This window comes from Arvicanthis niloticus, chromosome 28 (genome assembly GCF_011762505.2).
Source record: "Arvicanthis niloticus isolate mArvNil1 chromosome 28, mArvNil1.pat.X, whole genome shotgun sequence".
In the NCBI taxonomy this organism is placed as follows: Eukaryota; Metazoa; Chordata; class Mammalia; order Rodentia; family Muridae; genus Arvicanthis; species Arvicanthis niloticus.
This window is the reverse complement of record NC_133436.1, coordinates 8,942,583-8,954,846: the sequence shown is the minus strand read 5'-3', so window position 1 is coordinate 8,954,846 and position 12,264 is coordinate 8,942,583. Positions and strand designations below refer to the sequence as shown.

Sequence of the window (12,264 nt, the reverse complement as noted above, 5' to 3'; positions counted from 1 at the left end):
GGTTTTTTTTTTTTTTAATTCAAGGAATAATCTGATAATTTTGTTGTACTCAATATTTTACTTTGGGGGGCTATGGAGAGCAGATCAACACTTTGGAAAAATTATTCTGTGCTCTTCAAAGTGAAGGAAAAGGCTGTCTCACTTAAAAGACTATTCCAGATGGTATAAAAGACAAGGAGACTTGGCATTTGGCCCCAGGATATTGCAGTAGAACATATTGTGGGACAGTCTCACAAGGTTCCTGACAGAAGATTGGGGAAATAATGTGTTGGAACTCTGGGCTGGCCCAAGTGAGATGTTCTGTGAATTGAAAAAGGTATAGTGATCATTTCTAGCAAACTCATTTGCTCATTTAGATAAATGAGGCACTATATTCTTCATGCTTCCATCCAATCCTGGAGGTGAATTTTTTTCGTCTATAAGTCACCAGTTTGAATTTTCCCTTGGTGATAATGGAGTCTGAGATGAGTAGAAGATAAATGTTCCAGCATGTCCCAACGTTTAAGTGCAGTTTTAACAAGGGTGACTTAAGTTCTCTCTTAATCGTTCCAATCAATTGTAAGTATCTTGTATGTTTGTGCTTTAGTGAACTGATTGTGGGCAGGGGTGGGTTGGAGGAGTTATTTGAATGACTTTTCAGGAACGAGTCTGCTTCTAAAATTGTCACTGGGGGTTTGGAGGGTAAGTAACCAATCTGTTTAAAAGTAGTTTATTGTGACAAAATTGGATCTTGTATTTATTTTATGCATTTTCAGTTTCATGGTTGAAATGGCCCTGAATATAGTTTTAGTAGGTTGAATAGTAATTCATAAAATGTATTGCTAATATGTACTCAGATTTAGCCAGTCTTTCTCTGCTACTTGAATACAGTAACTTTGAGGCCTATGGGCCTGCTTTCTTGTTAATTGTTAACCTTCTCTCAATAAGACAATACATGTTCATGTATACAAATGAAATGCTAGAGAAAGATGGGAGATGGAAAGTGTCACTCCTGGACCTGATGTCAGACTGCCTGCCCCATTCTACTCTGCAGGACCAGTACCACTGTTAAATATCTTGGGTATCATCAGGATAATTTGTGGATATGCAATGATTTCATGTATATTGGTTTTAAAGAAATGTAATCATACATACACATGCTTCAAGGGTTTTTTTTTTTTTTTTTTTTCATCTTTTAGGGGTTTTTTAGCATATCTAGATTGCTACCTTTTAAATGGTTACTTAGTATTTCTTTTTATTAATCTTATTTTAACAACCCATCAACAAGGTTTTATTATTTAAAACTGAACCATATGATATAATGAATCAAGTACTAAAAATACATTTTAAATTTGAAAATAAGTAGTGCTTAATTAATAATCAGTGTCAAATGATTCCAATGATTGGGTTTTAAGGTTTCTTATATGTATATGGCATTCCCTCCCTTTGCTGCAGTTCTAATTTTGAGGGATAAAGATCTTTTTAGCTGGATGTGGTGGCTCATGCCTTTAATCCCAGCAGTGGTGAGGCTGAGGTGGTAGGAGAGGGAATTCAGGAGTATATTCATAGACTAGTGTCTCAAAAAGTAAACAAAAGAACTAAGAGATGGACTGTGAATTCCTCCATGATATTTTCTTCTCCACACTATTTCATTTCACAACACATTCATTTTAGAGTGTTTAGGAATATACTGGTAATTTTCAACTTGAACTTAGTCATTTAGGCAGTTGTATGTACAATTTTACAAAGTTAACCTTGCTTCCTTCCCTTGATAATTAAAGTAATATACTGATGTCCCTTGTTTTTTGAAGTCCTTAGTATTTCCTGTTACTTTGATTATTTGGTTTTAGGAGTCATCTTAGCACTTAGGAGGCAAAGGCAGGCAGATCTCTGGGAGTTCATGTCAGCCAGGATTTCACATTGAGACTCTTAAAAACTAAAGGAACTAGAGAGTTGGCCTAGTGGTTAAGAACACTGGCTGCTCTTCCAGAGGACCCAGATTTAATTTCCAGTACTTACATAGCAACTTACAGCCATCTAAAACTCCAGACCAGGGGAACTAATATGCTTCCCTCCAGCACCAGGCATGCGTGTGTTGCATAGACTTACATGCAAGCAAAATACCCACACATGTGAAAAGAGGACAGAAATATTTTTAAAATACGAAGGCATTGGATTTATGTGTATATGAGTGATTTGTCTACATGTCTTTCTCTGCACCATGTGCATATGGAGGCCAGAAGAGGATGTCAGATCCTTTGGAATTGGAATTATAGAAGGTTGGAAGCTACTATGTATGTGATGGGGATCAAACCTGTGTCCTCTGAAAAAGTAGCCAGTGTTCTTAACTGTTGGCCTAATTTTCCAGCCCCTATTTAAAAAAAAAAAATTAAATGAAAGGCATAGTTTCTACTATCCATTTAAAAAGAATTCCTTGTAGTTAGGTTCTCTCTCTACTTACGTTGTGATGCTGAGGCTTGAACCTAGGGTCTTGACCATGCTGGATGGGCACTTTACAACAGCAGAGCTATATAGCCTTAGCCTTTTCTTTGGTGAAGAGTACTAAGGATTGAACCTATGGCCTCACTTGCTAAATAAAACTCAGAGTACCCTGGCAGCCCCCTCAACATTTTATGTGTGGAGTGTATTTATGTGTGCTGTTACAAACCACAACTACTGATTTTATACAACATAGTTGCTAACATAAAAATTAAAGCAGTTTTGAGGTATTTTAAGTAAGAGTAAATTTAGAGGTGAATCTTGAGACAGGGTTTCTCTGTGTGATCAGTGCTGGCTTAGAACTAGCTTTAGCTTATGCTAGGACTACATCAGCCTACTAAGCGTTCAACCACATTAGTTAAGCTATGTTACACATTTTTAAATAAAATACTTTAAAATTTTTGTTTTTCCTTGGAGTCAAGTGACCAATTAATATACTTTACACTTGTTTTTAAATCTTTGTTAATTCACAGAAAAGTAGAATTTTCTGGCTAGAAAATCTGTTGTATATGATTCCAAGAAACAGTTGGCCAAGTGTGGCGGCACATAACTTTAATCTAATACTTGAGTGCAAGGATAGTCAGTTCTAAGTCAGCCAGGCATGGCATGCATAGTTTGTTTTGGTTTTTTGAGACAGGATTTCTCTGTATAGTCCTGGCTGTCCTGGAACTCACTCTGTAGACCAGGCTAGACTCAAACTCACAAATCCTCTTACCTCTGCTGGGATTAAAGGCAAACACCATGTTGGGCCAGACTCTGTCTCAAAAAAGAAAAAAAAAGAATTGAAGTTATTGGAATGTGGGCAGACAACTAGAAGGAAGGAGTTCCAGTGTCTTTGACAGTGGTGTCCATGTCTTGTTTCCTTGTTAATTTCTAAGCACTTGTTCAGTGGAACTAACTTCTGAGGAGGTTGATAGGAAGTGGGAGTAAGGAGGATGTGGAGCTACAGTAACTGAAGGGAATGGTCAAACAATTAAAACTTCGTGCACTCAGGGCTTCTTGACTCCTTTGAACATTAGTAACCTGGTTTTTAGTGTTCCAGAATATCTGTAAGGAAATTTTAATTGCATTTTTTTGTTGTTATTGAACTGTAGTCTATAATATAAGCTATAAGTTAAGGAATCCTACAACATTACCTGTAAAAGAATTGTCTACAAAGTACTACTATTTTTAGGGTTCTGGTGTTTTCTAGGATCAGATGAAAATCTGTGTATCTGCGAGTCCCGCTATATATGGGAAAAACACTACAGTACCAAAGTGTTCTTAACACAATTCGAAGAACATTAAATTGTTCCTATACAAGTCTCAAAGTTAGTATCACAATTACATATTTAAGTCAAATACCTTTAAAATTATTTCTGCTATTATTGCTAAGGCTGAAAGCAGTGGGATTTTATTGTCTTGTTACTTGTAGTTTTGATTACCATTTTTGTTGTAGGAGTTGACTAATAGTTAGGGCAATATTGTTGAAAATTAAACTGTTCTATGGCACTCATAATCTGGCAGGTAATTCAAAGTTTGGAAAATAACCCATATCTTTGTGACTTGGTATTATACAATCTTAATCACATACTAGTGTTATATGTTCATCAGGCATAATGGCTCACACCTACAGCCTCAGAGTACTTAAGAAGTAGGATTAACATCATCCTCTACTACACAGCAAAAAGAAAGAAAACTATGTCTCAGTTAAGTTAAACAAGGGATTAATGGATTTCTATTTGGGAAGTCTTTTAAAAGATACATTCTTGTCTAGAACTACCCCTAGTAAAAGGAATCCATTATGTGTATTTCCTAGTAAGAATATATTCTCATTCTTTTATAGGTATGTTATAGGTGATGAAGGGGCATACATTTGTAATTGATACTACAAAAACTTTTTTTTCTTTTTTGGGGGGTGGGGGTGGGCGGCTTCGAGACAGGGTTTCTCTGTGTAGACCAGGCTGGCCTCAAACTCAGAAATCCACCTGCCTCTGCCTCCCAAGTGCTGGGATTAAAGGCGTGCGCCACCACTGCCCAGCACTACACAAACTACACAAAGAACCTTTCTGTTTGATGAATTAGTGCCTTGGTGTTGCATTAACAGTTAAATCTGAGATACATAATAAATGGCCTGCTAATACTTGAAATGATAATTTAGGATGAAAACCTTGATACAGTAGAAACAAGAAGCGGCGATTTGGCACTTTTTGTTTAAGGTTTATTTTTTTTTGCTGCTCTATTGGTAAATACCGAAGTGCAGAAGATGGACATGTTCCAGAAAAGAAGATGGTAATTACAGGGTGGCATCTGCTGTGACATAGTTATGTTCTGTACGTGTTAATCTCCTGTAATAATTGTGAGCAAAGGCTAAGAGAGCTTTGTCTTCATTTTGTGATGATTGGCTCTTTCCTTTGCAGCCAAACAGGCAAAAAGTTAATGGCGAAGTGTCGAATGCTTATCCAGGAGAACCAAGAGCTTGGAAGGCAGCTGTCCCAGGGCCGTATTGCACAGCTTGAAGCAGAGTTGGCTTTACAGAAGAAATACAGTGAGGAGCTTAAAAGCAGTCAGGATGGTAAGGGAGTTTTAACTCCATACTGGCTTTATGGCTACCAGCCTTGTGGTAGATGAGACTCTGTGCACACTTTTAGATAATGGCTACCTAAAATTGTGCATGCAGCCCTGCCATTTCGTGTTCAAGAGTGTTCCCCAAGGTACTGATAGCATATGGTGAAATTTCTCTTAAGTGTTTGTCAGGTGTTTTGTTTAAGGTGTAAAAATTGATAATCAGTGCATGAGTATCATTAACAGTTTCTCTTAAATATAAATCTTGGAAACTTGGTAATTTCTGTGGTTAAAAAGTAACATAATTATACTTCCTTAAGGTACTCTTCAGTGAAAGGGGAATTTAGTATTTAAATTTGCTGAGACAAACTAAATGTGCTTGTTACCATAGTCCTTTTTTTGTGCAAGTGTAGCTGCATTTTTTTTCTTGTCTTGTGAAGTGGATTAATAGTAAAAAGTGCAGCTACACTGTGAAGATATAAACTGAGAACAAGTGTAGTTGATTGTTGGTTTCAAAAAAAGCTGCTAAATTGGGAGATGTTATGTAGCAATATGTAGCATATTGTTCTTAAAGCCTTACCAAAAAAAAGCTTAAAATAGATTTGTATATTTTAGCAACCCCCAGGTATTTCTTATATGATCATGTTTTTGTATGTGGAGCAGACTTTGGTTCATCATACACATACCTCTTTGGGGTGTTAGAGTAAAAAAACTAACAGTCCTGAGGGCTACAGATGCTGTAGATTTAATTTAAGGCCCTGGCTAAGTGTGAAGAAAAGGGACACAGGTAAGATTTTACAGGTTGTTGTCAATTGTATGATGCAGGATGGTTGGAATCAATTTTAGCTTGATTTCTACTACATTAGTATTTAAAATATCCAGCCACCCTCCAAACGTTTCATTCTTCAATGGTGATTAAAATTCCAAGTAAATTCTTTTAAGAATGCTATTCCAGTTTTAAAATAGTATTTACTTGGTAAACATTTATCAACTACTTAGCTTTGTCCCTAGCATGTAATATTTAAGGGGACTGGAGAAGTGGCTCAATGGGTATAGTGCTTGACATGCAAATTAGAGGACCACAGTTTGGATTCTGGCACTGATATAAAAAGCTAGGTATGGAGCTAGATGTCTGTTACTCCAGTGCTTAGGGTGTGGAAGGTGGGTGAATTTTGGGGCCTTGGTGGTCAACTATTCTAGCCAAAGGGTAGGGTCCAGGTTCAGGGAGAGGTAAAAAGCTGTAGAAAAGAGACATCTGGTGTTGACCTCCCTCTAGCCTCTCATGCACACGCATGCACAGGTGAGTGCATGTGTGCACATATAACACAGAAATGTTTTAAAATATGTTAACATATTAAAGTAAGTTTGGCTCTCCTTTGCACAGAACTGAATGATTTCATCATTCAACTTGATGAAGAAGTAGAGGGTATGCAGAGCACCATTCTAGTTCTTCAGCAGCAGTTGAAGGAGACACGACAGCAGTTGGCACAGTACCAGCAGCAGCAGTCTCAAGCCTCAGCTCCAAGTACCAGCAGGACTACATCTTCTGAACCTGTAGATCAGACAGAGGCCACAAGCAAAGACTGCAGTCGTCTGGCAAATGGACCAAGTAATGGCAGCTCCTCCCGCCAGAGGACGTCTGGGTCTGGATTTCACAGGGAGGGGAGCACACCTGAGGATGACTTTCCTTCTTCTTCAGGGAATGGTAATAAGGCCTCCAACACCTCAGAGGAGAGAACTGGCAGAGGAGGTAGTAGTTACATAAACCCACTCAGTGCGGGGTATGAAAGTGTAGACTCTCCCACGGGCAGTGAAAACTCTCTCACACATCACTCAAATGACACAGACTCCAGTCATGACCCTCAAGAGGAGAAAGCAGTGAGTGGGAAAGGTAATCGAACTGTGGGTTCCCGCCATGTTCAGAATGGCTTGGACTCAAGTGTAAATGTACAGGGTTCGGTTTTGTAATATTTTTCCAGCAAATTTTTATACAGTGTCATTTAATTGGGGAGAGGATACTGTCAAAATATTAATGCATACTTTTGTCACAATTTACCTTTTTGTGGGTGTGTTTTTGTTTTGTTTGGTTCCTTTTTTTTTTTTTTTTTTTTAATTGCTTCAATACCTCTGCCACTTTGAAAATTGTAACAGTTAATTACTTTGAACGTTGCTAAAAGGACATTTTGTGTAGGGTCAAGTTATTTTTATATGAGTTAATGTGAAGTTGTAAATGGGAATCTATAGCAATGATGTCTGTATAAATCTGTGTCTCTAGAACCTGTGCTGTCAGGGCGCTCTTCCTCACGCTGTTGTTACTCATGCACCATTCAGACTTGTTAGAGTAGATGTGGGGTTAGGACTGCCGAGTTTGCCCAGTACAATAGTTTTTATCACTTCAAAGTTGGACTTGGAGTCCTATAGTAGTTTCAGCGTTAGATAAAGTTTTTCCACCATACATCTGTGCATTCATCTTTAGGTGACTGAATGTTAAGAAATCCGTGTGCATAGTTACTAAGTTTTTATGAACTGTTGTGTCCCGTTAATGCATATTGCCCTGTGACTCCAGTATATCTCACCTGTACTGACCAAACCTAAATAAAAATTTTTATTATGATTCCTGTTCAGTTTTTCCCTTTTGTCTTGTGTGTTCAGTGATTGTCCTTTACTTTCACTGAATGGCTGAATTCCTACTTACCCTGTAACATATACAAAGGTCACATAAAAACAGTCTATGCATAGTCTGACTGTGCACCTAATTTTAATTTGCACTTTTCTTTGCAGAATGAAGGGAGTTTGACTACAGTTCAAGGGGTTTGGGGTGTTTGTTTGTTTGTTTCCCTTAACATAAAGATCTTATTTTTTTAAAGCTAACTAATTTTTAAGTTTTAATTGAAGAGCAGTTCTTGAGATCTGATTTCTATCTTTACTCAGGGCTGTCTGCTTTAAAGCATTGGCCAAGTAAAGCTTTTTCCTGAACAGCCTCCTTGCATGGAGGTCTATGGGTGTGGACATGTGAAGCAAGTACCCTTAACAGCTGTGCCATCTCCTTAGTCACCACACTCCCTTTTTGCCCACCTTCTCTCCTGCTTCTCCCCACCCATGCATCTGCCAGATTTATAGCCTTAGTTTGCCATCATTCTTTTCATAAGATGTGACAATGATACCTGGGACGCTCCAATACTTTTGTAACACTTAGAGGACTAGATTTAAGCTTCCTTGACAACATCCACTCTTAAGCTGGCAGGTCACCCAACCATGATTCTGAGCTCAGCCCTTAGTGTTTTCCTGCCTCCCTTCATGATTTTGAATAAGAGGAAGAAAAGAAACAAAAATCCTGTGCTGGGGAGGACAGTCTTTGAGGTTGCTGTGCCAAATATTTGGAGATTGGAGCCAGAAATGATGAATGTGATGGCTGCAAACTACAAAAGCTTGTTTAAGTATATAGTTAAAGATGGCAGGCTAAGACAACAAGCTTGGTTAAATACAGTCCTTGGGAGCAATTTGCGGATAGGGGTGTGGCTCAGTAGTAGACTGCTTACTTAGCATGGTCACAGCCCAGGTTATCCAAAAAAAGAGAATGCAAACAAAAAAGTTAATAGACAAAAGGAATTAAAAGCAGCATTAAGTCTAGCATTAGAAGATGGGCTGGTTGTCATATCCTCAGTTCAGTGAGTGAGCAGTTGGTTGTGGTGGTAGCTGTTTGATGTCTGATCATCGGAACACTTTGAGAGGGTGACCCAGGATTGAGAAGTCAGGGCCACCCTGAAGCTACTATCTATCTCACTGTGAATGCTACTATTGGGAAGATGAATGTGAGCATGTGTAAAATGCTTATTACAAAGACACTTCAACAGATGAGCTTGTCCTTTCAACTGTTTAATATGGCCTTTTGTAAAAACAGTATTCATGAAACAGCATTTTTCTGACAGTTGGACTCTGTAACTAGTCATGAAATAACCCCAGAATGATTGTAAGGCCCCTTCAGCACTGTTAATTTTTTTTCTTTTTTTTCCCCAGCCTAATAGCATATGAATCTAGATCTAGTTGTTATTTAAGAAACTAATCTAGGGGCTGGCGAGATGGCTCAGCAATACGGAGCACTTACTGTTCTTGCAGAGAACTTGGGTTCCATTCTTGGCTTCCATAAGGCAGTTCACGACAATCTGTAACTCCCAGTTCTAGGAGATCCAAAGCCCTGTCTGGCCTCCACAGGCCCCTGCACACATGTGGTGCACACAAATATTTAAGAAAAGAAAACTAGGTATGGTGGTAAACACCTTTAATCCCAACACTCAGGAAGCAGAGGCAGGGGGATTTAGAAGTCAGTTTGGTCTACAGAGTTCCAGACCAGCCAGAATTATAGTCTCTGTCTCAAAACAGCTAAGCAGTGGTGGTGTACACCTTTAATCCCAGCACTTGGGAGGCTGAGCCCAGTGGATGTCTGTGAGTATAAGGCTAGCCTGGTCTACAGAGCAAGTTCTAGGACAGCCAAGGCTGCACAAAGAAACTATCTCAAAAAAGCAAAACAACAAAAATATTCTAGCTCATTACTTCCTTGTATATGTGACCAGTAGCAGCTCCCTTCTACCATGTTTCCTCTGCCTATTGCCATCATGGACTCTATCCCTTTGGAACTGTAAAGGAAAAGTAGAAATTATCCTCTTATTCTTTTCTCCAATCATTAACTTTGGCTTGTATCTGGCACATACATATCTCAGTAGACCATTCTAAGGAACTAAAGTGAAGACTTCTGGGTGCTGCTGTTGGTCATTCAACAAAAGCAGTTAGCACTACTCACTCCGGTAGAGCCTCCAGGAAGGAGACAAGTGAACACACACCTTGTTCCTAGAAGAAAGTATTCTGCTCATTTTTTTCATGCGTGTTTATGTGTGGAGGCCTGAGACTGGTGTCAGAGATCTTCCTCAAGAGTACTTACTGGTCTCCCAGAGAACCAGAGTTCAGTTCCTAGAACTTACAGAGCAGCTGACAACCTGTTCTAATTCCAGTCCCAAAAGATGCAACAACCTCTTTTAGGTTGCATGGGCACTGGTCTTGCTTCTTTTGAGGCATGGTTGATCAGTAAGCCAACAGCTAAGCAATACAGCCAATCTAACTAGCCAGCTTCTCCCAGTCAATGGATCCCCTGCCTCTGCCATGAAACTAGAATTATAGGTGGATCACATCCAACCAACATTTACATGCAGTCTCTCTCAGGATCCAAACTCTGATCCTCTTATTAGCACAAATGCTTTAGTCAGTGAGCAAACTCCATAGACCCATGTTTGTTTGTTTGTTTAAAAAAAATAAAACCAAGGCACATGTAGCCCAGTCTACCCTTGAGCTCCTCATCCTCCTTTGTCAGTTTTCAAAATGTTCAGCTTCTAGGCCCCTATCACTACCCCTGGCCCATATCCACGTATTCATTCATATGCACAGAATATATGGAATATATTAGTGCTCATCAGCTTCGCTACCTAAACTATGCTAGGCATATATGATATAACAGTGTAAACTATGCTAGGCATATATGATATAACAGTGTAAACTATGCTAGGCATATATGATATAACAGTGTAAGAAGGGGTCAAGAATACTTTGAATAACATAACAGAAAAAACTGAAAACTAAGAATTATATGGTTAAGTACAAAGATAAGACTAGGTACTATAAGAGCCGAGGGTAGGGTTTAGGAAGATTTCCTGGAGGAAGTAAAGCCTAAGAGGAGTTCCAGAGATGTCTAGCTTAGCTAACAGAAGGTCACACCACTCACTGAGACTTTCTTCAGCCAGAAGAAATAGCTGAAGAGGTAAATATGAGTTTGGGTTAGATGCGATAAATTGCTGATTTTATAAAAAGTGTAAATAGAGAGGGCCAATCTCTCGGGCAACAAAGGATTCCAGAGCTGTCGGCATAACTGGTGGCAACTGAAGTGATGGTGTGAACATGCTGTTTCCCAGGGAGCTGCTGTTGGGTGAGGGGCAGTCAGGGAGTAAGGCCACAAAGGCGACTGAAGAATGGCCAGAGTAGTGGGCAAACAGAGGGAGGGATAGGAAGGTGACACAGTGGTGAAAAGCACTTACTGCTCCTGCAGAGAACTGGGTTTGGTACCTAGCACCCACGTGGTAGCTCACAACTGTCTGCAATTCCAGTTCCAGGGGATCCAGCATCCTCTTCTTGCCTCTGCAGACACTAGGCTCACATGAAAGTGCACATACATGCATGCGAACAAAAACACATAAAGAGAAATCACTGAAGAAGGAAGCAATGTAATAAACACGGGGCATAGAGTGGTGGCTTAGGGGTTAAGAGCACTTACTGGTCTTTCAGGGAACCAGAGTTCAGTTCCTAGGACTTACAGGGCAGCTGACAACTCGTTCTAACTCCAGTCCCAGAAGATCCAACAATCTCTTCTAGTCTACCCTGGCATGGCTTGGACACACAGTACACAGACATACATGCAAACAAAACATCCATATGCATAGAATAATACATCTAAAAGAAGCATGGAACCATGGGAAGTGCCTAGCATCTCTTGGACCCATGAGAAAACAAGGAACGCAATCCAGAATTTAGCCTCTTCTCTAGAGCCTACTTATTCATCTGATTTGATCCATCCGCCTCTCTCAAAATCTTAATTTTTCAGTTTGCTTTACATTTCAGAAGGATATCCCAGGTTGACGACTTGCTGTTGTTGTTTGGTTTGGTTGTTTTTCTTTCTCACAACCCGTGACGCTGTTCTCTTACTTCACTGTCCACAGTCCCTAATGACAGCAAGACTTGCCTAGAAAGCCTTTCCTTCCACCACAGAATTCTGCTTTCCTAAACAGATGGCATTCTCTGTGAGCCAGTAAGCTGCAGAGGCAAACCAGGATGACTCTGTATAGCTGAAAAAGAAGTCTGAAAGGATTGGACAGCAGAGATCCTATGCCCTAAGGATCTCTGTTACTAAAGAGGCTACGAGGTCAGAAGCTGTCGGGGCTAAGGAGGAGGATCTTCCAGAAAAGACCGGAGATACCTATCCAGAAAAGGTTAGTCTAGGTGCGGGAGAGTCACCTGGAGAAAAACCTTACTTTTGGACAGTTTACACCCGACCCCACCTATGACACCTAGACAGTGTGCACACCACACCGCTCTACGACATCCCTAGGCTGTGTGCCTCCAACCCAACATCCCTGGATCCTCCACACCCCACTCTAACCCGACACGCCTAGGTTGCTTAGATACCATCCATCCCAAACCGGA

General features: G+C 39.8%; 1 protein-coding gene and 1 long non-coding RNA gene across 3 annotated transcripts in view; one reads left to right on the top strand and one right to left on the bottom strand.

Moving 5' to 3' along the window:
• Positions 1-7,636, top strand: part of Wtap (WT1 associated protein) — a 23,628-nt gene extending 15,992 nt beyond the window's left edge. For both annotated transcript variants that reach the window (XM_076926672.1, XM_076926671.1), the window contains exons 7-8: positions 4,878-5,032; positions 6,407-7,636. In XM_076926672.1, coding sequence (XP_076782787.1) covers positions 4,878-5,032; positions 6,407-6,990 — 739 coding nt within the window. In that variant the 3' untranslated portion in view covers positions 6,991-7,636. The remainder of the gene's footprint in view (positions 1-4,877; positions 5,033-6,406) is intronic.
• On the bottom strand, positions 6,976-12,185 carry LOC143440058 (uncharacterized). The gene is made up of 2 exons (XR_013107960.1): positions 11,103-12,185; positions 6,976-9,238 (listed from the first exon to the last, which is right to left on the bottom strand). It is a non-coding gene; the product is annotated as an uncharacterized LOC143440058 (long non-coding RNA).
• Positions 12,186-12,264: the final 79 nt, after the last annotated feature.